General features: G+C 49.2%; 1 protein-coding gene across 10 annotated transcripts in view; it reads right to left on the bottom strand.

Moving 5' to 3' along the window:
* CASK (calcium/calmodulin dependent serine protein kinase) overlaps positions 1 to 23,631 on the bottom strand; it is a 2,777,982-nt gene that overhangs the window by 118,168 nt on the left and 2,636,183 nt on the right. For all 10 annotated transcript variants that reach the window (XM_069636511.1, XM_069636508.1, XM_069636509.1 and 7 more), the window contains one exon: positions 12,602 to 12,685. In XM_069636511.1, the coding sequence (XP_069492612.1) occupies positions 12,602 to 12,685 (84 nt within the window). The remainder of the gene's footprint in view (positions 1 to 12,601; positions 12,686 to 23,631) is intronic.

The following is a 23,631-nucleotide window of genomic DNA, read 5'->3' as shown; positions in this document are numbered from 1 at the left end:
AACTGTGGACTTGTTATAGTCACAAAACTTAAATCAACTCCACCCACCCCCACTGCCACTCCCCAGCCAGCAGTGTAAAGTCCCATCCCTTCCCTCCCCCCTTCATGGGCATGGCCAGGCCCTAGGTGGTCGGCATTCCCCAACTCAAACAACGCTATTGCAATGGGTCTTACTGTTGCCGCAAGGCACCTAATGCTTAAAGGGGGACATCATATCCCCTATAAAGAATGTATTGAGGAGGCGGGTGTACAAAATAATACTGCTAACAACACATACTATAACCTAAGAATTTTGGGAGACAGCATGGAATATAGCTATTCTTCAGTCGGGTATATTGCCCTCAACCGGGTCCGCAAACGGGATATGGGCTTCAATAAACTTCACGGCTTCACTAAAAATAAAAATGTAGAGTTTACCACGGAATTGGAGCAGCAGGCGTGCTGGGAATAGCATAGCATAGCATACTGTACATTGCGCTCCCGCAGCATTTTCTTGACCCCAATAAACTGTCGGCGCTCCTGCTGCACCGGTAATGAAAAATCGGGAAAGATACGAATAATTTGAGATCCCAGTCTGTTATTTTTTTATCCCTGGACAGGCGCAGTAGGTGGTCTCTATCGCCGTAGCTCAAGATTTTCGCTGTTATGGGCTTAGGGAAGTCGCCAGGTTTGGGTCTGGGGGCCAAGGCACGGTGGGCACGTTCCACAGCGGAAAAAGGGGGAAGTTCCGGGTGTCCCAAAAGGTCCTCGAGTAGGTTCTCCACCACGGATTCCATGCTTCCAGTTAGTGCGTCCTCCGAGACTCCGACTATGTGAATATTGTTCCTACGTGAACGTGACTCCAAGTCGTCGCATTTGTTTTGAACCATTTTCATATCCCTGGTGAGGGTGGCCAGAGTGTCCTGGAGCACATGCACGTTATCTAAGGTGATACCTATCCTTGTCTCAGCCTCAGTAATGCAGGCCCCTTCCTGTGCTAATTGTGACCGCATGGATGCCACATTCGCTGTTATGTCTAGTTTTTCATGCACAGCGTCAAACCCATTAGCCATGGCCTCCATCGTGTATGTAAGATTTCTTGAAGGTGCTGGCATGGGGGGGGGGGAGGGGGTGAGCCAGGTCAGGCTATGCCTGGCTCGACGGACCATACTCTGGCACCTTTTGTCAAGATGGATTGTGGTAGCTTTCCCTGTGGCTAAAGTCCCGTGAATGAATATCTGGGCCTGGGCTGCTAAATGTTGGAGGTGTGCAGGCTTTAGCTCTGCTGTGGGGTTACCAAAGCCAGTGAAGGGAGGAGTCCCACACGGGACACTCCAGTTCACAGCAGAACAGGAGGGGGGCTCCCCTCTCCATTCACTGTAGCTATGGGGGGCCTCTGCTGTGCCACAGGTGCAGCTGTTCTATAGGGGGGCCCCACGCATCCATCCAAAGTCCTGGATGGCCCTCACAGCTTACAGGCCTTGATCTATGCCCACTGTGTAGTTGTAGTGGGCAGAGGGGTCCCACAACTTATGTGGCATGCAAAGCATAGCCCCCCCCCCCCGGCATCACCCGGATGTGGTCGGCTGGCTGTCGCCACGATTCTGGCAGAGGTGCAGCTGGTCTCCCTCAGGGCCCCACCACTTTCGCAGGTCTTGCACACTGTGGGGGTTAGGCAGTTACAGGGTCTTCGCTGCTGGAGCTGGCCCAGGCTCGGAAGTGGCTGGTTTTGCGGGTAGGCTCTGCAAGCGCTGGTCACTCTGTCCCTCCAGCTGGAGCAGGCTGGTAGAGTGGAGCACAGATACCGGCAGCCCTTCGTAACAGAGTGGATCACACGGGTCGCTGATTGCCTCCTATTTCTCACAGAGCTGGGCAGCACATCTCATCACCGGCGCAGGGTTGCCACCATCTCTGCCGAGACTCCACAATCCGCCGCCAGGTACACCGACCTCTCCCGGACCCGCTCCGCACTCCAGCAGGGAGGATAGTGTTGGATTGTGCCACCACTTTCACTAGGTAATCGTGCCTTTGCGGGGAGCTCCTTGGCTAGGCAGACATCTTCAGTGGCTGCTCATCAGCGGCTGCTCAACAGCGCCCCCCCAAAAAGCAGCTTTTGGACTGAAAATTTTGACGGTTTTCCTTAAAACCAGCAGTTGATTTCTATGAAGGAAAACATAGTCCCAAAACTGATTTATGGGATGGAGTTACACTTTTTGGAATTGTAGAATTTTTGAGAAACAATTGAAGGACTGATTTGGAGAAAAGTCTTAAAATTACCAAATAATATCCCAATGACAGCAATTCATTTCGAATTGAGACTTCTATCTCTGAAAGCGAGATCGTTGTGGCGGATGATGACACTTCACCGTAGCCTATTAGTCTCCCTGAGTGAAACCCTGTATGAGGATTTAGGGAAACTGGTCTCCACTCAGGGAAGTATTATAGGGAATAAATACCTGAGCACGTTTAGGGATTTTTGCTATCAAACATTACGAGAATTGTCTATTGATAAGGATACACTTTTTAGAAATCCAGAAAAAGTTAAAAGGATTATGTATGACTATGACTGGATAATCACGACAGAGAAATTTCACAGCTACCGGTCTCTCATTTAAAATATGAGCATAGGAAAAGGGGGTCTCTCTCGTTTATGATGACACAATTTCCAAACAGATATTATCGCTCCCTTCTCCTTAAATTAAGATGGAATATCCTCCCAACTAAAGAAGTAATGAAAAGAAGGAAATTGGTTGAGGATACAAATATCTTGTGTAGATTCTGCCAAAAGATTGGGGTAGTGGAAACCAGCCACCATTTTTTCCTTGAATGTACCGAGTTTAAGGCGAAAAAGAAGCATATACATGGAGAAATTTGCCAAATGGGGGATTTTAGGGGAAGATGGCTACATTTGGGCTAGTTGCCTTTCAATTGGTAGCACTGCGTAAGGACTGGCAGTGGCAGGCTTCATTAAATCTTTAGACCTATACTCAGATTCCCCTTCTCTCATGGGAAACTCTTAATCTGATTATCTGCCGCTTCTGTGGAGTTTTGGTAAACTATGATACTTTTTTCTTTTTAAGGTTCTTTCTTTACTGACTTCTCTGTACTGTTTTGTCTCTATACTCTCTTACTGTCTATGCTGTTTCCGGTTTGAAGCCATCTATGAAGCTTTGAATAATAAGGTTGAGGATGATTAATTTTAGATAAGGTGTACAGGCTATATGTTTTTGAATTTGAGTATTGAGGCAGTGTCTTTTCTATGAAGATGTTATTAATACACTGTTGTGTAACTGTGAACCTGTTAAATGAGATGGTAAATTTTATCTCTATTATTGATTAATTTTGTATTTTATTTGATTGATGGATTTTGTGTATTGTAAAGGTTTCATATTAAAAAAAAAATCTTAGCCCAGCACAAAAAATTCACTCAGCACATCACATCAGCATCTCATACTGAAACAGTGACTGAGAACAAAATGAAAAATCCCATTACACCTTTCAAATTCAGAGAAATATCTGAAACAGAGGTTATTGATATTGTTAACAAAATCAAACCCTCTAACTGTAAAGGAGATGCCTGCCCCGCTAAATTATTTAAAGACTGCGTAGAAACACTTGCACCGTTTCTCAAAACCTTCATTAATGCATCTTTCAATTCTAACTCAGTCCCAGACAGCCTAATAGAAGCTTGGGTGCACCCACTTCTCAAAAAACCTACCCTAGATCCTGAAAACGCAAACAACTATAGACCTATCACGACCGTTCCCTTCTTGCTCAAGATTCTGGACAAGGTGGCCTACATGCAAATCCAGCAATACCTGGAAGAAAACCGTATCCTAGGGAAAAGACAATCCGGCTTTCGCCCTGGACACGGGACCGAATCGGCCCTACTAGATCTAAAGATTCAACTCAACGATATTATGGACAAAGGCAAGCCAGCACTCCTGCTCTTGCTAGATCTATCGGCGGCCTTTGATCTAGACACGCAACTTAAAAATGAAGCGCTCTTCTCTCCAGAAGCCATTGCCTGGGTCACCTCCTTACTTGAGGGTCGTCTCATAAATGTTTTCTCTGACTCAGCAAGCGCCACCCCCACCACAATCCACTGTAGAGTCCCACAAGGTTCCTGCACTGCCCCCACCCTATACAACATCTTCACTCTACCCCTATTCAATGATCTTGATCGTCGTCACATAGCCTACACTAACTATGCGGAAGACACACAAGTCCTACTACCCCTCACAGGCCTCTATGATCAAGATGCTGCGGCACTGACTAAGATCTACACAGCCATCCAAACTTGGATGGCAGCCAGCGGCTTCTGCCTAAACGGAGACAAAACCGAGATCCTCCTAGTCGGCACTAAAGAAACGCTAAACAAACTCCCGCCGCAATACAATTAATTTAATATTGATAACTCCACCATCACAGTCTCCTCCGCAGTGAAAACCCTAGGAGTATACCTTGATTCCACACTTTCCATGACACGGCAAGTTAATGAAATAGCTTCCTCCGCTGCCCTTACCACCAAGGTAATCAATGCCTTGAAACCCTTCTTCTCCACAAAATATTGCCTGTCAATAGCCAAAGCCACAGTAGGTACCAAATTGGACTACTGCAATGCCCTCTTCGTGGGCACATCTACAAAATACCTAAAAGAAATGCAAGTCACTCAAAACAATGCACTGAGGGGAGCCCTGAGTATCTCTAAAAGGGAACACATTTCCCAAGCCAGAATAGAGGCCCATTGGTTACCAATAAAAGAATGTATCCTCTTCAAATCTATGGCTATCACCCACAGATGCCTCTCCTCTGATGCACCCCCCTACCTCTCCGAAAGGATCACCCTCATTATATCCACCAGACCCACTAGGTCACACCTGACTAATCAGATATCTGTACCCACATACAAAAGAACCAAAGCCGGAGGATCCAGCTTCCAACACCTAGCACCCACAAACTGGAATGCACTCTCCATTGCACTGAGGAATGAAAAATCTTACCATGCATTCCGCAAACTACTCAAAACCACTATCTTCAACTAACTCACTCTACTCGCCCCTGTACTACTGAATACAACTGTATGTATCTAGGAGTTGTCCTCACAAAATGCTGTACCTAATACCTGTAATACCTGTAAGTAAAACTGTCTATGATCTACCTGTTGTAACTGTAACCTCTGCAACATGTATGCTATGTACTAAGTAAGCCTACTTTCAGCGCCACGATGCCCCTGGGCAGATGTGTGCTATATAAATTCAAATAAATAAATATGTAAACCATATACAAAATAAATTTTAAAAAAGCAGCTTTTAAGGCCAATTTGGAGCAGCCTTCAACAAGCAGAAAAAGCTGTTTTCGGGGGTTTTGCCACCAAATCTCCCTTTGAACCACTCCCTCACATGCCCTCCACCTCATGCCTCCATTTTTCAGTATGCAGTGATTTTAACAAATTAAATTACAGAGAATGCTGTAATAACAAAAATGCTATAACGAAAAAATATCAAATTTTTGTTTAAAATGTATATAGGGGTGGGGTAAGGGGTTACAACGGGAGGGAGGGGTTTGGGGTGGGTTTAAAAGCACAGGGAAAGGGGAGTTTTGGAGGGACCCCCAAAATTAAAATATTCAATATTTTTCATTGCAACATTTTCGTTATTACAAAATTCTTTGTAATTTAATTTGTTAAATTCACAGGTAACACATTTTTCTTCCTCCTTGCCACAAAAACACCCCTGACCCCAACCTCACACACATACTCACAAACACGCCCCATTCACAAAGATTGTACCCCCTAAACACTATCAAACATGCGTACATACACACTGCCAGAAAAATTGAGCTCCTGCTATGCTCCCAAACACACACGTACCTGCTCTCTGGGCCACTGATGGAGGGCCTGCCAGTCCCTGTGCGCACTCATGTGCAGTCTGGGGTGCGGCTCTTCCTCTACAGCCTGGAATAATGTGGCCAAAGGTATGATGTCTTTCTTGCCCGTGAACGAAAGATTGTGGACAATGGACCATATACCATGTCCTAAATATACCTTTCATGAATTCTTTACTAGTCTATGAAACCATAAAGGTTTAAAAGGCATTCGAGTATAGCGCAAAATGGCAGCCATGTGTACTTTGATGAATGAAAAACCTCACGCCTCTTTGTTAGAAGTAACAAATACAGCAGTATTTGTGGGGCTGAAAAATGAGGGGGATCAACTTTGTTAGATGTGCACCAGATAGTGTAATTCTTGCATTTTCTATCATACCCTCTAAGGGTGGAAGGGGCTCTCGCCCACCAAAGCACATCTCCACAATATTGAGCTTCCGCAGAGAGAAAGTAGAGCGGGCGGCAGGATACGGAGAGATAGTGAAGTGCGAGCAGGGCTTGCGGTCGAAAGAAAACGTGTTGGCTGAGCCAAATGAGTAGGGTAGAATTGGTCTGGAGCTGTTTTTGACCATTGAACGATTGAGAATAAGTACAAACTGACTGCCTTGAACTTGGGGAAGGGAACCCCGAGGATTTGTGGAACTGTCTTGATCTTGGGAAAGGGAATCCCGAGACGTTTCGTGGAACTAGCTTGAACTTGGAGAAGGGAAGCTGAAAAGTAAGCCAGGGCAACTTTCACTTAACTACATGCCAGACTTCCCTTCTAACCAAAGGCCTTTCCTTTGTGCCTACTAATGATACTGATTGGTACAAAACAGAAATAGAGATCCGCCAGTTTTTTCGAAAATTAAGACTGGGTTTTTTTCAAGGACCATATTGAACAAGAATCAGACCTGGATACAGGTCTACACCCTCAATCATCATTTACACCCACAGATAGCCAAACACCGGATGACCTTCTAACATTCGAGAAATGCGTCCTCAAAGATATTAGACAGTTGAAGAAGAAAAAACATACACTCCAACATAATCTAACCAAGGGTGAGAAAAAAGCCCTAAAAGATCTATCCAAGAACAGGGAAATGATAATCAAACCTGCCGACAAAGGTGGTGGTATTGTTCTCATGACAACTGAGCAACATACTAATATGATTATGACCTTACTTAATGATGGAACCAGTTATCGTTCACTCAAGAAGGACCCATCTGGAGATATGAAAATTGAAATCTCTGAAATGATCTCCTTTGCCCAAGACAGGAATTGGATAACTGAAAAAGAAGCTAAGCTTCTAACCACATCATCAAACCGTACACCATGTCTGTATGCTCTCCCCAAAATTCACAAAAATGTACGAAATCCACGGGGGAGACCCATTGTCTCAGGATGTGGATCCATTTTGGAATCTTTGGGGCAGTTCATCGATTATTTTCTCAAACCACTGAGCAACAAGACCAGATCATACCTGAGGGATACCATGCACACTATCCAGGTATTCGAAAATTTACCATTCACCAGTTCACAACAATTTCTGGTGACTATGGATATTAAGGCTCTATACACGTCTATACCCCAAGACGCAGCCATTATTAGCGTATATGAACATCTAACCAGAGAATATGCTGAACCAGGATCCTATCGAGTACCACCAGAGTTCATTATTGAATTACTAACTTTTGCCCTTAACAAGAATTTTTTTACCTTTGATAATCAGTTTTTTCTCCAGACTAAAGGCACGGCAATGGGTGCAACCTTTGCACCAAGCCTAGCCATCTTATTTATGGCTACTTTTGAGGACCAGTACGTCTATAATCCGATCAACCAATGGGAAGCCAACATCTCCCACTGGCATCGATATATTGCCGACATTATCTTCATCTGGACAGGGGATGCTATATCACTCCAACAGTTCTTGATATGGCTTAATGCCTGCAACAACAACATACAATTTACTATGGAGTACAGCACCACTAAAATACATTTCCTGGACCTTGAAATCTCAAGTCTCAACAATAAACTTGCCTGTAATCTCTTCAGGAAACCCACTGACCGCAATACACTTTTGCACTACCAGAGTGATCACCCGCATCACATCAAACAGAATCTTCCATACGGACAATTCCTGAGAATCAGAAGGAACTGTACCTATTTGGAGGACTTCTATACTAATGCCGAAACACTCGGCACTAGATTATGCTCACGTGGCTACCCTAAAAGATTGATTAATATCGCCACCAAGAGAGCCAGATTCACAGATAGAGACTGTCTCTTAACACCAAAACAAGAACAAGACACACCTGAAAATGAAAGACTCACATGTGTAATTACTCACGGGCCTAATACTTTTGATTTTAAGAAAGTCATCAGAAAATATTGGCCTATTGTGAGACTACAACTAGTCGATGAACCCATACCCCGATTCGCTTTCAAAAGAGCGAAAAACATCAGGGAATATGTGGTTCATTCATCTTTTACCAAAACCGTACCACGTACAGGTCTTTGGAATTTACGTAAAGTGACTGGACACTACCCATGTGGGTCATGTACAGTATGTAAATTCACCAGAAAATTACAAACATTCATGATTGGCACCAAACAATGGGTCCTTAATAATTTGACCAACTGCAAGACTAATCAAGCCATATACTGCATCGAATGCCCCTGTGGGCTTCGATATGTGGGACAGACCACATGCAGCGTGGGCACCCGCATCTCCGAGCATCACTCGAGAATCCGGTGCAAGAATACTACTTCTCCACTAGTCTTTCACTTTCTGGCCAACCACCATACACCTGATGACATTTTTTGGTGGGTTTTCGACCGGATTAATACAGGTCAGAACATACAGACCAGACTGCTGGAACTTGAAAAGAGATGGATCTATAGATTGGATTCCCTGGAACACGGACTTAATGAACAATCTCCTTTCTAAACCCCCCCCTTTCCCGCTCTGTTCTCCATCACTACACACCTTGGGCCACACTACAACTTCACACAAAATGTATATCACCTTCCATGATGAACTGTTTCACTCCCTTCCCGCCTTCCCCCCGCCCCAACCCCCAAAACCCCCCCTACCCCCCTCCTTCATACACTTTCCTTCACTCTCAAACTTAGAGCGTCGCCAGGTGCACTTTCCGGGCAGGCACCCCGCGTATCATACCTTTCCTTCTGACACTACATTCACCTTAGAATGACCAATGCATGCATCCACGTCACACATTCCCTTCATTTCCCAGCACTTGGATTCTTAGGCACAGACATCAACCTTCCGTGTATTCACAGGGATACACGGAATACTTATACTGTTCTCTTAGACTTTCTGTGCGGTACCTCACCAAACGGGACAGACAGATTTTTAAGACCACACTGGTTTGTACAGTTGTCCAGCTACAGTGGCTGTCCACCCATTTATACTCGCGCTTCTCGCCGGCCCGGCCCAGGCCCTCGCACACGGGTAAAGAATCCTCCCTCGTCACCCTGGGGGGCTGTAGACAACTGGAACAGACAATCAATCACCCGTTTCCCGGGTGACGAGCATTTTTGGCAATCAGCTTCGGCTCCGCCTTACGACACTCCCCCCGGCCTCCGACCACACCATTGGTCTGACGCAGCTTACACACCTCTCGTCACTGGTTTTGATCTGAGCTTCCCATTGGACATTTTATTTCCTGGAGGCACCTTTCCCTCCACGTCGAGGCCTGACGCATAGTCTGGTTGCTCTGACAACCACCTCCTTGCCTCTATTTTACAGCCTTAGCTTGCACTCGTGCTGCCGGCGCCAGCGAGGACAGACATGCAGGGACGACTCTGCTTTCCCTCACTCTGCATGAACGCCATCTGACTTGACACATCCTGCTTACCCTACACAGGTAACCACGTGGGTTTCACTACACGGTTCTTTTATGGCCCCAGTTTGCCATAGAATATTTATAACTCCTTCTCCCCTTGTTGCACTGTCTCGCCCTCTCGCACAGCCTCGCGCCCAGGGATCCCCATTCAGAGACGCATCGCCAGAGGCTGATCGCAGGCGGACATCTGTCTATCTGGGCTCTGCCCCCCCAGATTTCCTGTCTTCTCTACGCCAGACAAGACACCCCTGTAGGTAACTAGTCATGTGCCTTTTATGCCTCCACATGCAGGATAACACTCATTACCTCTGATGCCTTCTTCTTTCTCTCCCCCTTTTTTTTTAAATCCAGGCATATTTTCGTTCTAGGTCTCAGCCGGTCCACTGGACCTATGATGAGAATCTATGAACATCACGAACTTCTACAAAAAACCCTTTTTTTTGTGGGATTCAAAATAAATAACCATCCTCACGCGTTCTACAAAGACACTGTACCACAATAATAGTCTTCCAGAATCACTTTCACTTGATCGAAGCTCTTGTGGTGAGTTTTAATTTGCCATTTCTTGTCCCTCTCTCTCCTCCCCCCCATGTGTGCCGCCAGACCGACAGGTCTGCACGGAGACCCTTGCATTGCGCTTCCGAAGGGGACCCAATACCATTATCTCTTTATGTTTTCAGGAGGGGTTGGTCCATTAGCACTATCTGAGGACTCCACACTCCTATAAACATGTAGACTTGGTAATATGAGACACAAGGCAGACAAGACCAATGTCCTCTGCTCTGCCATATTCTAGCATGACACTCTAGTCTGCATGCAGATTTTTGATGTATAACCTGTTACCCTTCACCTATCTTTACAACTTTGTATAACACCTTCATATCCTATCCTTTTTTTCTTCACTTAACTGGCTCTCCTCCTTTTCATAATTACAGGGTCCTGCTATGTATTGCCCTGATGAAGGCGGAGTATTCTCTTCAGATACGAAGATCATTATTCTTTGGAGTCTGTACCGCCGAAACGCATTGTTAACCAGAGGGGATATAAGGTCTATCACACAACACTGTGACATTCAGGATCCCTTCCTTTCTGCAACCACTAATCAAAGGACAAGGATACTTTTTCTACAAGCTCCTTTTTTTGTCACTTTGTTTTCCATTACTTCGTCCCCCTGATGCGTAGGCAGACCCAATCCCAATATATAATAATTTTTGATTTTGGGATGTGTAAAAATATTTAAAAATAACCAATTTATTTGTTTCATCACAATTGCCCAACAAGGGGCACTTGTTTTTCCTATGATTTCCAAGTAAGGTCACAGTTTATCATTAATACAATTGTTTCTTCAATTCCATACTTCCACTTGTTAAGAGTTCATTTGTAAGCCAACTGTGACTAAGACCAAATTTATGTCAACTTTCATCACTAAGTGTTCTTATTTCCTTAATGACTCTACACCTAATAATTGTATGTACCATTTATATCACTGATTTTATATGCTTTTATATGCTAGACCTCACTTATGTATGTTATTTCTGTTTCCTTGATATAAAGCTTTTACTTTGTAATTTCCATAATGTTTATGTCTCATTTTGAAGGAATGACTTAACTTTTTACCGCATGTAATATCTATGAATTATACCAGCTATAAAGGTTTTGGACCGGATGAATAATTCTAATTCATTTATACCCTATATGGGCCAACCCTTGATACACCAGGACCTTGTTTTGTTGAAAAGTAAGCCAGGAACTGGGAGAAGCTCAGAACTTTATTTGGAACACCATTTATTTTATTGCCGACATCCCTACACATTGGGCCTCATTAGGAGTGTGGCGGTCACGGAATGAACGGTGCTGGTAAGGGACCGGCACCGTTCATTCTCGGTCACCACATTACGAGTTCTGCAGCGGGTCCCGCTCTTCACGCCTGGTCAGACCAGACGTGCAGAGCGGGACCCGCTAGCAGACCAGGAAGCTTCATTATTGGGCCCATTGTTAGCATCCTACCCATTCCCATTGAGCCCTATGGGGGCTCAAATGGGAATGGGGACGAACCAGGTCCGGGTCCCACGAAAGGGAATTACTGGGCCCTCCAATGTCGGAATGGCCCGGTAAGTCTCCTTTTGCGGGACCTTGACCCGAGTTTGGTGGTAGCCATGCCACTAAAAACGGCATGGCTACCTCCAAACTTGTAATGAGGCCCATTGTTTAGCTTTAGTTGTGAGGGCAAGTATAGGTTTTGGACACAGACGGACTTAAGTTGAACTTCCGGACTCAGACTTTCCTTAGTTTCTTTAGGCAGAGAAATCCCATTTTAGAATAGGGCAAGTTAGGCCTTCAACCATCCTGACATTTAAGTTAATAAAACAATTTGGTTTGAACTTTGAATCTGTTGCTTGTGTTTTGCTTCAGGACGCCTTCACAGTATATATACACACTTTCAAATAATCTGTCATTTTTTTAAAAGACAACAAATTCCACCCTAATCGAGTTGAAATGTTTGTTTCTATAATAAAGAAATGGGTAACCCAGTTACCGCGCCAGAGTTTAAATTAAAGCATAAAAAAACAAAAAAACATCAAAGAAGCAGATCTGACAACGAAAATAAATAATTATCTTTTTATCTTCTTTTAAATGTGGCATAACTAAATTGTGTCAGTGTATAATATGCAATTAGAATTTTGGAACCAATCATAATGGAATATTCAGAATATGCCCTAGCTTTTTTCGGACCAAAAAAGGCAAAGCCAGACACTTGGCGGGACCTTATTATTTGGAGTGCCTCTGAAAGAAATGTATTTTTAAGCATCTCATGCACAGTTCATGTACAAGGAAAAGAAAAACTGTGTGTTATAATACAATTAAAATGCAGCCGTTAAAGAGCTTACCTCATTAATGCTTGGGGTAATCGTAGGTGCAGCAATAAAAACAACAAAAGGAGCGAATTCTGCCGTCCTTAGTACCTTTAAAGCCTGAGCACAAAAATAAAAGTAATATTTAAGGATTTTAGAAGAAAACAGTGGAGCGCTATAAGAATTAAGTAACAGGCAAGGAAACTGCTAATACCAGAAAAACATATGACTGTGCTTCATGTAATCAGTGCAAAGTGGTGCTTCACAAGGAAAGCGATTAGGGAACATGAGATGGAAAACTCCCATGGCTTCTTTCCAGTTAGCCTTTATGGCAAGCCACAAAGAGCCAAGCATTCCCCTGCGAGTACCTTGAATTCAGGGCCGAGAAACTTAAATTATCAGTCAAAAAATAGACAAAGCATCAGTGTTTACAGAAAAGTAGGCTTTGTATTTACAACAATACAAAACATAAAACACACAAAGGCGTAGGCAATCTGTCACACAATTGGATTACTAGGGTACTGTGGCCACCTAGCAATTGCAAAACTCTCTACCCTTCAAGCAACCTTACCTTTACAAAGTAGCAAGCAAAGTAATTTTTCTGGTGGGGCCACAAAAGAAGCTCATCCAGGGCTGCCTCTACCTCCACAGGAAGCAAATATATGAGAGAAAGATGTTGTTTTCTGCAGAGGTTGCTATATCCCAGAAAAGTCCATAGACAGAACACCCTTTGGAAGTGAGTGAAGTTGGCGAAAATACCCTTTGGGATCAGTGCACAGTATAATTGCCTTGAAGCTACCAGAAGTCACTGGGCATACACTTTACACTGTTACTTTGCATTCAATAAATATATTCACTCACAAGCATGCAAGAGTGGGTCATTTCTGAGATGCAACACCACACTCCATGATAGCACCAACCATAAAGGCATATGAGACACCCACACATACACTACAAGTAGACTCCAATGCAGGCCTGCAATAGAGAATAATATCAACAGTCACAAACTATTTTCAAATGGCAAATGTGACCAGGTTTGTACTATTTGAGGTGTTGGTGCAGTTGGAACACCCAAAATACTAAATATGCTAGACCTGATATTAGAATACATCCATGGAAGAGAAAATTAGTATTCCAACTCAAACACTGGAAAATGTTAATTTACAAGAGTGGTAAATACTGCTTAGGAGGACTCAAAGACAAATAAATTATTTAACCTTCTGACTAACTGGTTCTTCCTCACACAGATTCCTCATCTGATGAAATACTGGGCCTCATTACAAGTTTGGCGGTAGCCTTGCCGTTAAAACCGGCAGGCTGCCGCCAAACTTGCAATATTTTCCGGCGCCCGCGAATGGGCAATTACCAGGGCATTCCGTCACTGCCGGACCCGGTAATTGCCCATTGGCAGGCGCCAGAAAAAAGATGCTCCCCATTCAGACCCATAGGACTGAATGGGAATGGGGAGGTAAAATGCACCGGCACCATTTAGAACGGTGCCGGTGCATCCGACATGCTGTGCTCGCGGGTGCCTTTCTGCCCACCAGGTCTGACCCAGTACTGTAGTTCCCGGACCGGCAAACTTATAATGAGGCCCACTGACTAACTGGTTCTTCCTCCCACAGATTACTCATCTGATGAAATACCTATAAGGCACAAGACTGGCTCAAAAACCTTTTTAATAGCGAACAGAGGGCACACTGCGCCTCCACATTGACTCCTACACAGGATAGAGTGTCTGAGGAACATAAAGGGAGCAGGCATGCTCCATCACCTGATTTCCACAAACGTTCCATGCACTCAGAGGCCAAGAAATGGTAGAACCGCAAAATGTTACAAGCCATCTGTCTCATGGGTAGGAAGGGAGGCACATTGGAGGAACCTATGGGGGAAATATCTGGTCAATCAGAAATAACATTACAAATGCAAGCAACTTGCTCCTCTAACGGATACCCTCTTCTGGGCAGAAATCCTTATCTGTAGCTATTGCGTGAATCCCCAGAAAGGAACAAGTTACTTACCTGTAACTGTTGTTCTCCAGCATGGGTCTGGCATGGATTCACATGCTCATGAATATTCCCCGTCGTCAGGCTGGGAATCCTCGGTAAAGAAAAATCAGTATCAGTTTTGTTTCTGATCTGTCTTTCGTAGTAGTAACCAATCACTGATCTCTGCGTCATACTGACCACAGCGAATGACTGCCCTCTACCTAAGCCCCGCCTCTGGCAGCCATCTTCAGATTTGGTAGCACGTGAAGTGGCAGTATGACCAAGTGAAGAGCCGTAGGGGGGTAGGCGGGAGGGTTTGCATGTGAATCCATGCCAGACCCATGCTGGAGAACAACAGTTACAGGTAAGTAACTTGTTCCTTCTCCAGCATGGGTTCTGGCATGGATTCACATGCTCATGAATATAAGAATAAATAGCAGTACACACATGCACAACCACGGGGGGTGGCAAAAGGCTCAACATTAAGCAATACAAAAAACTCAACATTAAGCATCTCTTACCTCCTCACCTGGCTCACCTTAAGCGAACAGGTTGCGCAGCACTGCTTGGCCGACCCTGGACTCCTCCCTGGAATCCCGATCGACGCAGTAGAATCTCGTGAAGGTGTGCGTCGACCTCCACGTAGCAGCCCTGCAGATGTCCAGCAGGGGCACACCAGTTAAGAAAGCCGTAGTAGCAGCGATCGCTCTGGTCGAATGGGCTCTCGGACGGCCTGGCAGCGGTCGGTTAGCCAACCGGTGGCAGTGCATGATGCAGCTGGAGAGCCATCTGGAAATAGAAGACTTCGAGAGAGCCTTCCCTTGATTCACAGGTCCAAAGTTCACGAATAGCTGTGATGTCCTCCGAAAACTCTTTGTGCGGTCCACGTAGAACTTCAGCGCTCTAGCCACATCCAGCGAGTGCAAAGTCCTCTCGGCCGGCGACGGAGGAGACGGGAAGAAAACAGGTAATACCAGGGGCTTGTTAAGATGGAAGTCCGACGGCACCTTGGGCATAAAGGAGGGGTGCGTCCTAAGCACCACCCTCGAGGCATGGAAAGTCAAGTACGGTGCTTTGCAGGATAGGGCCTGGATCTCTCCCACTCATCGTGTGGAGGTAATGGCCACCAGGAATGCAGTCTTCCACGACACAAACTTCATCGGTGCGGAGTGCATCGGCTCGAATGGGGGCCCCATGAGCCTGGTCAGCACCACGTTAAGTTCCCACGCCGGGGCCGGGGCCTTCACCGGTGGGAACGACCGGAACAGTACTTTCATAAACTCTTACCAGTCGATGGGACCACAGGGTCGTCCGTCCTGTGGTTCTGGTATATCTGGAGATCGCCGCCAGATGAATCTTAATGGAGGCATGGGCTAGCCCAGCCTTTGCCAGCGATAGCAGTTACGGCAGCACTTGAGGGGCCGTAATCCGTAGGGGGTTGATCTTCTGTGCTCGGCACCAGATAGAGAACCTCTTCCACTTATGACCGTAGCATTTCAGAGTCGAGGACGCGCTGGCCTTTGCAAGAACCTCTCTGCAATCGGCCGGTATATCGTAGCCTCCAAACTCTAGCGCTGCAGGAGCCAAGCCTGCAGGTTCAGCGACGCCGGGTCGTGGTGGAAGATGGCGCCTCCTTCTCTGGAGAGAAGGTCCGCGTCTGCCGACAGCTTGATGGGAGGGGACGTTAACAAGTCCAGAAGGTCTGGGAACCAGATCTGCCTCGGCCACGCCGGTGCGACGAGGATCATCCTGCACCGGGACCTCTTGAGCTGGTTGATGAGTCGAAGCAGCAACGGCAACGGAGGGAATGCATACAGGTATAGGCCGTCCCAGGGGAATGAGAACGCATCGCCCATGCTTCTCGGCTGGGGAAACCTGCTGGCGAACCTCTTGCACTTCAAGTTCGTCGCTGTTGCAAACAGGTCGATTTGGGGTTTGCCCCATCGTCGGAAGAGTTGATCCACCTGATCCTGGCGCAGTTCCCACTCGTGACACGCGCGCAGCTCCCTGCTGAGCGAGTCGGCGATGGTGTTTCTTTCTCCTACTAGGTGGAAGGGAAACAGGAACATCCCCTGGGCGACCGCCCAGTGCCACAGATCCTGTGCCTCCTTGGATAGGGCTGGGGATCTGGTGCCTCCCTGCTTCCGTATGTAAAACATTGTCGTGGTGTTGTCTGTGAAGATCCGCACCACTTTGCCCTTGAGCGACGGGAGGAACGATTTGAGAGCCCAGAACACGGCTCGGAGTTCCAGGACGTTGATGTGCAGGAGCCTCTCCTCCGGGAGCCAGAGGCCTCTTGCGTGGAGATCTCCGGTGTGGGCGCCCCAACCTTCCAGGGAGGCGTCTGTCGTCACCGTCTCCTGGTACGCCGGCGTCTGAAAGTCCTTGCCCGCCGTGAGGTGCGCTCGAACGCCCCACCACTGAACCGCCCGCCGGAACACCTCGTTGAGGGGGACCCTGTCTTCGAAGGTGCCCGTCGCCTGCATCCAGCGGGCGTCGAGAAATTCTTGAAGAGGGCGCATCCGTAGTCTGCAGAGGCGCACCAGATAGATGCAAGAGGACATCATCCCCAGGAGGGACTTGATGGACCTCACCCTGGCCACGTCCGTGGCTAGCAGGCGCTGCACTTTGCCTAGAATGATCTTCGTCCGTTCTTCCGACGGTGCCGCCAGGCGCCTCACTGTATCGAGCTTCGCTCCCAGAAACAGGGCCACCTGCGACGGCACCAGGTGGGACTTTGGGTAATTTATGGCGAATCCCAGGTCTGTGAGTAGCTGGACGGTCCTCGCAGTGTGTTCGACGGCGAGTTCCCTCGTCCTTGAGCGGATGAGCCAGTCATCCAGGTAGGGGTAGACGTGAATCCCCTGCAGGCGCAGCCGCGCCGCCACAGGTGCTAGGCACTTGGTAAAGACCCTGGGGGCCGACTTCAATCCGAACGGCAGTGCTCTGAATTGGGAGTGGCTTCCCTGGACAACGAACCTGAGGAACTTTCAGTGACTTTTGAGGATGGGAACGTGGAAGTATGCATCCTCCAGGTCCAACGACGATAGAGAGTCGCCTTCCTCCAGCTGTCCCAGTACGTGCTGGAGGGTGACCATCCTGAACTTTTGTGACCTGATATATTTGTTCAAACGACGAAGGTCCAGGATGGGGCGCCAACCGCCCGTCTTCTTCCTGACGAGGAAGTACCTTGAGTACACCCTGGAGCCCCAGAGCCTCTTCGGGACAAGCTCGATGGCGCCTTTCCTGAGCATCGCCCGTACTTCCAACAGCAGTTGCGGGACGTGACTTGCCTTCCTGGCCACAGGTGTAACGTGATGGCACTTCTTCAGGAATTAGATATAGAGTGTCCTCTTTCCAGGGTATCCAGCACCCAACGGTCGGTGGAGATGGACTTCCACACGCCGACGAACTTCGTCAGCCGGCCTCCCACCGGGGTGCTTCGGTGGGGGCCCGAGACCACAGCCGGTTCAGTCCTGCTTGGAGGTGGTGGCCTTGTCGCCCTGGCCACCTTGCCGACGGCGGCGAGGCGCTCCCTGCTTGCCGCGACTCCTGTAGGCCTCCTGAGACGAGGAGCGTGCCGCCTGGCGGTAGGACGACGAGCCACCGCTGGATCCCTTGGAGGCACCCTGTCTGCCTCCGGAGCTCCGAAAGGGCCGTCGTTGCTGAAAGGCTCCTAGGGCGTGGGCCGTCTCCGTGTCCGTCTTTATGGCTTGGAGGGATTCGTCCACCGCCTTCCCGAACAAGTTGCTGCCGTCGAACGGCATGTCCAACACCCTGGTCTGGACGTCGTGACGGAAGTCGGTCGCCCGGAGCCAACCCCGTCGTCGTAGGCAAACACTGTTGCCCAGCTGGCGGAACCCGGTATCGGCAATATCGGTTGCCACCGTTATGGCGTGGTCCGACGCCACCTCGCCTTCTTGAAGTATTTCCAGGGCCTCGGACCTCTTGTCGTCCGGTAGGAAGTCCAATATGGGGGCCAGTTTAAACCAGAGCTCCCTGTCGTAACGGGCCACGATCGCCAGGGCGTTGGCCGCTTTGATCGTCGTCGCCGCCGACGAAATGACCCGCCGCCCCATGGCGTCCAACTTCTTTCCCTCGCCGTCCGGCGGGGAATTCGATGTCGAGGCTCCTGACCCCGCCGCTTTCTTCTTCGCCGCCGCCGAGACAACCGAGTCTGGCGTTGGCTGGGCCTTGAGGCACAGGGGAGCGGTTTCGGGGACCCGGTACTTCTTCTCGTACCGGTCCCGTTTGGCTGGTGCCGTGGAGGGGTTCTTGAGAACCGACAGGCCCTCCTCCCAGATGTCATCGATTAGAGGCACCGCAATGACAGTCTTCCTCTTGGCTTCCCGGCGCTGATAGAGGAAACCTTCCTTTTTCTGCTCCTCCGGGCAGAGCTGGAACAATTCGGACGCCCTGGTGATCATGGCGTGGAATGAGCCAATCTCGTCGGGCGGCGAGGGCCGTGCGACGGGAGACCCGTTCCGTCGTCGCCGCCGTCGCCCTCAGAACCCGTCGTCGAGCCCATCGCACCGTCATCTCCCGACTCGTGGGAGGATGCGGAGGGAACTGTAGGCCTTACGGGGGCGAGTAGAGGAGAGGGTTGGGTCCTCCGTCGTTTGTTCTCAGGACTTCCCGACGGGCCAGGTTGCGGGTCCTCCGGCCTGGGCCATGGTAATCTCGTCCTTATCTCAGAGCATAAGGACTGGATCGCAGACAAAATGGCTGCCGAGCTATCCTGAGGCCTAGGTTCCGGCTGTGCCGGAAGGGAAGGCCGCTCTTCCTCGCCATCGTCGTCTTCCTCGGTTATCTCCCGAGGATCTTCCTTACGGGATCGAACCTTCTCGAATTGGACTTCGAGATTCCTCACGGCCTCGGTCAGTTCCTCCTCCGAGGCTGACTCCGAGCTCGAGGTGGCTACCGTGCCCCCCCTCGCTTCTTCCATCATGGTGGCCATGACGATGGGCTGAAAAGAGGATTCCCTCCTTGGCGGCAGGGAAACTAGTCCCGGAGGCAGTCTCCGCTGGCAGGGTCTCTGCCGGCTTGGCCAGAGTCGCCGCGATCGCCTCGATAGAGGCCTTTGCCTGCTGGGTAGGGGCCTTCACCACCTTAGGTGAGTCCCAGGCCTTCTCCTTAGGGGGAGGGGAGCCTCGCTCCCCTTCTTCCGAGATCGGACCGGCTTCTCCTGAAGCTTACCTAGGCCTCGGACTTCCTCTTCCCCGAACCAGAGCGCTGGCTCGTGGTTGACGGTGCCGGGGAAGGCGCTCCCTTGCCTGGCAACCGAAGAGCCCGACCTTTCGGCGCTCCCGGAGCCAGCGGACTTGCGGCGCTTGGCCTGGTGTTGGGCCCCCGTCGCCAGGGCACCTGCACATGACTTAGAAGCCCGCTCGGACCCTTTATTCTTCTTCTCACCCGTTGAGCCCTTCTCCAACCAGCTGGCGAGACGGGATTGACGGTCCCTCATGGTCCGCTCCGACAAGTTCTTGCATAACTGGCAGTCCTTCTCTACATGAGTCTTGTCCCCATGAAGACAGGAGAGGCATCGCAAATTTCGTCTTCCTTAAACACATACTGCAGCCCGCATCCAGGGCAGCTGCGAAACAGCTTGGGTCCGGGGGACGAACTCGCGTCCTGGGCCATCTCGAAGTAGGCCGCAAATCTTCTGGAATCCTCCAAGAACTTGATTCGACGAAATCTTCACCCTTGAGGGGCGTAGGAAAATCCCTTAACGGGTAGCCGTTAACGGGAGTAGAAACGGTGGAGCTTGAGGCTCGATTAACCGAAAAAATGTGAAAATTCACCTGAAAAAGCGCGAAACACGCAGTAAAAGCTCGAGAGCTAAGCACGAGGACTCCCAACACTTGAACTTGCGGTAAAAATCTGAAGATGGCTGCCAGAAGCGGGGCTTAGGTAGAGGGCAGTCATTGGCTGTGGTCAGTATGACGCAGAGATCAGTGATTGGTTACTACTACGAAAGACAGATCAGAAACGAAACTGATACTGATTTTTCTTTACCGAGGATTGCCAGCCTGACGACGGGGAATATTCATGAGCATGTGAATCCATGCCAGACCCCATACTGGAGAAATTCAAGTTACTCTCTCCACCTTCTGGCGCCACACCTCAGTCACCATTGACGCGTCGACAATAGATTTAACATTGCCTAATGACACCAGTATTATTAGGGGGCAGGTTGGTGGGACGTATGGAGTAAAGGGGACCAAGTCACTACGGTGAGTAACTTCTAATTACTCTTACGTCCCGTCCCCTTTCCTCCATACTGCATGGGCGATTACAACTGAATGTAGCCCCACGGTGGAGAGGAGACCCTCCTTAAGCAAATAAGTTCCTGAGAACCGCTTGTCTGAAAGTTGCATCACATCTAGAGCCGGCATCCAAACAGTAATGCTTGCAGAAAGCCGAGGGAGAGGCCCAAGTGGCTGCCCTGCTTATGACTTGCCAAGGGACATGGAGCTGGAATGCGATGGCCGTTGCCTTGGCCCTGACTGTGTGGGCATGTGCTAGCCCTCATACGCTTCTTTGATGGCAGAGACCATCCAGCGAGATATGGAAGCTTTCGAGGCCTGATAGCCTGGTCTTGAGCCTCCGAAAGTGACAAACAGGGCGTCTGATTTGCGGAAGCCCATGGTCCTATCCAAGTAAAATTTCAGGGCACGCCTGAAATCCAGGCAGTGCAGCACTCTCTGTGCTTCACACTTGGGATCGGGTAAAAACAAAGGAAGGACTATTTCCTCATTCAGGTGGAAAGCAGGTGGCACCTTGGGCAGAAATGCTGGGTGTGTCTGCAGGACTACTTTGTGAAAGGTAGTATATGGTTCCGAGGCGACCAGCGCCAGTATTTTGCTGACTCTATGAGCCGATGTGAGGCAGACCAGTAAGGCCGCATTGATGGTGACCAGCATGATGTCCGCGGACGTCATTGGCTCGAACGGTTTGTGTGCCAGGGCGCCCAAGACTATGTTAAGATCCCACATAGGCTGCGGCCTCTTGACGGGCGGGTAGAGCCTTGCGTGTCCCGTCAGATGTTTGACGATCGGATTGGAGGAGGAGAAGAAGATGCCTTGTTCAGAGTTCCTGTAAGCTCCGATGGATGCGAGGTATGTGCGGCAGGTGTCAACCTGCACGCCAGAGTGAGCGAGGTGCGCAGAGAAGGAGAGCATGTCGTTCAAATTGCACGCCAGGGGATCAATTTCTTTTGAGTCTGCCCAGTGGCTTTTATACTGGGCCCTGGTAGCCTTGCTCCTAGCGCCCTGTATGATCTCCAGATTAGCCTTTGGGAGGCTGAGGTGCCGCAGCGTTACCTGCTCAGGTACCACGCTGTGAGGGCTAGTTTCGTTGGCGCGGGGTGGATGAATCTGCCCCCCCCTGCTTTACCAGAAGATGTGCTGGCCCCGTCGGGAGGTGAATCGGGGGCATCTCAGAGGCTGAGCAGCTCCGAAAACCATGGCCTGGCCAGCCACCATGGAGCTATTCGAATGAAGTGGAGTTGGCAAGATTCCTTGATTTTGCAAATTATTCTGTGAATCAGCGGCGTGGGCGGAAAGGCGTAGGCCTTCATGCCGTTCCACTGGAGATTAAATATGTCGCCCAGGGAGCCGGGGCCCTGTCCCTGCCAGGAGGCGAACTGAGGTCACTTCTTGTTGTGCCAGGTGGCAAAGAGATCCACCTGGGGATGACCGCACCTGTTGAAGATCTCCTGAATAACAAGGTTGTTAAGCTGCCATTCGTAATTGTCCACTCCCAGTCTGCTGAGCCTGTCCGCTTCCAGGATGGATTCCCCCAGGAGGTGGACTGCCGTGAGGTAGATGTTGTTTTCAAGGGCCACTCCCACATGCTGATTGCCAGTCTGCACAGAGGAGGGGATCTGGGGCCTCCCTGCTTGTTGACATAGTACATGCTGGTCGAGTTGTCTGTCAGGATGATGACAACCTTGCCCCTGAGAAGTGGCAAGCATGCCTCGAGCGCTAGCCAGATGGCGTTCAGCTCCAGCCAATTGATGTGGTCCTGTCGAGGCTCTTGTCGAGTCCAGGTGCCGTGGACTAAGGGATCGTCCAGAGTGGCTCCCCAGCCCTCGAGCAAGGAATCTGTGGGGACGGTGGCCTGCGGAGTGGGTGGCCAGAAGGGCTTGTCCCTCCGTAGGTTCAAGTCTCTGGACCACCATGTTAGGTCCGGGTGGAGAGATGGAGGAACGTTGATCGTTTTGGATTGAGAGGCCCGCTCCTGATTCCATGAGACCACAAAGTGCAGCTGAATCCTCCTCATCCTTAGTCTCGTGTGCGGGACGGCTAATATGATCGCTGACAATAGACCCAGGAGATGTTGGTACCACCATGCCGAGGTCACTTCTCTGCTGAGGAAGTGGGCGGTGGCCCTATTCATGGCCAAGATTTTGTCCTCCAACAGAAATGCCTTCTCTGAGCACGTGTCCCAGATGAGGCCCAAGAATGTCAGTCTGCGTTGGCAGCAGCTGCAACTACTTGAGATGGAGCGAGAACACCAGATTGTGCAGTGTGTTCATAAGGGCATGGGAAGAGTGGTGAACCACTTCTGGAGATGTAGCCCTGACGAGCCAGTCATCGTGGTATGGGAAGATGTGGAGGCCCTGCGCTCTGAGGAAGGCCGCCACCGCATTCATGAGCCTGGAAAGACCCGGGGGCCAAGTTGAGGCCAAAAGGAAGGACCTTGCATTGAAAATGGTAGCCCATGATCCTGAACCATAGGAAAGAACGATGGGGCTGCCAAATCGGAACGTGTAGGTACGCGTCCTTCAGATCCAGGGAGCAAATCCAATTTCCCATGTCCAATGTCCCCGTTATAAAAGCTGGCATAACGATCTTGAATTTTTGGTAAGGAGACTGATGGTGGAAAGGTCCAGCACAACTCTCAGGCCCACCTGGTTCTTATTCTGAATGGCAAAAATCCTGGAGTAAAAGCCAAAGCCTTGCTGGGAGGCTGGGACTTCCTCCACTGCCTGGCTCTCTACGAGTGACCGGATCTCTGCCAAAAGAGTTGCTGTCCCAACTTGTGGGAGTGGAGGGGAGGAGGGAGGAGAGGCTG

Source organism: Ambystoma mexicanum, chromosome 7p (assembly GCF_040938575.1).
Source record: "Ambystoma mexicanum isolate Mex_15411 chromosome 7p, UKY_AmexF1_1, whole genome shotgun sequence".
Classification (NCBI taxonomy): Eukaryota; Metazoa; Chordata; class Amphibia; order Caudata; family Ambystomatidae; genus Ambystoma; species Ambystoma mexicanum.
This window is presented reverse-complemented; position numbering and strand designations above follow the sequence as displayed.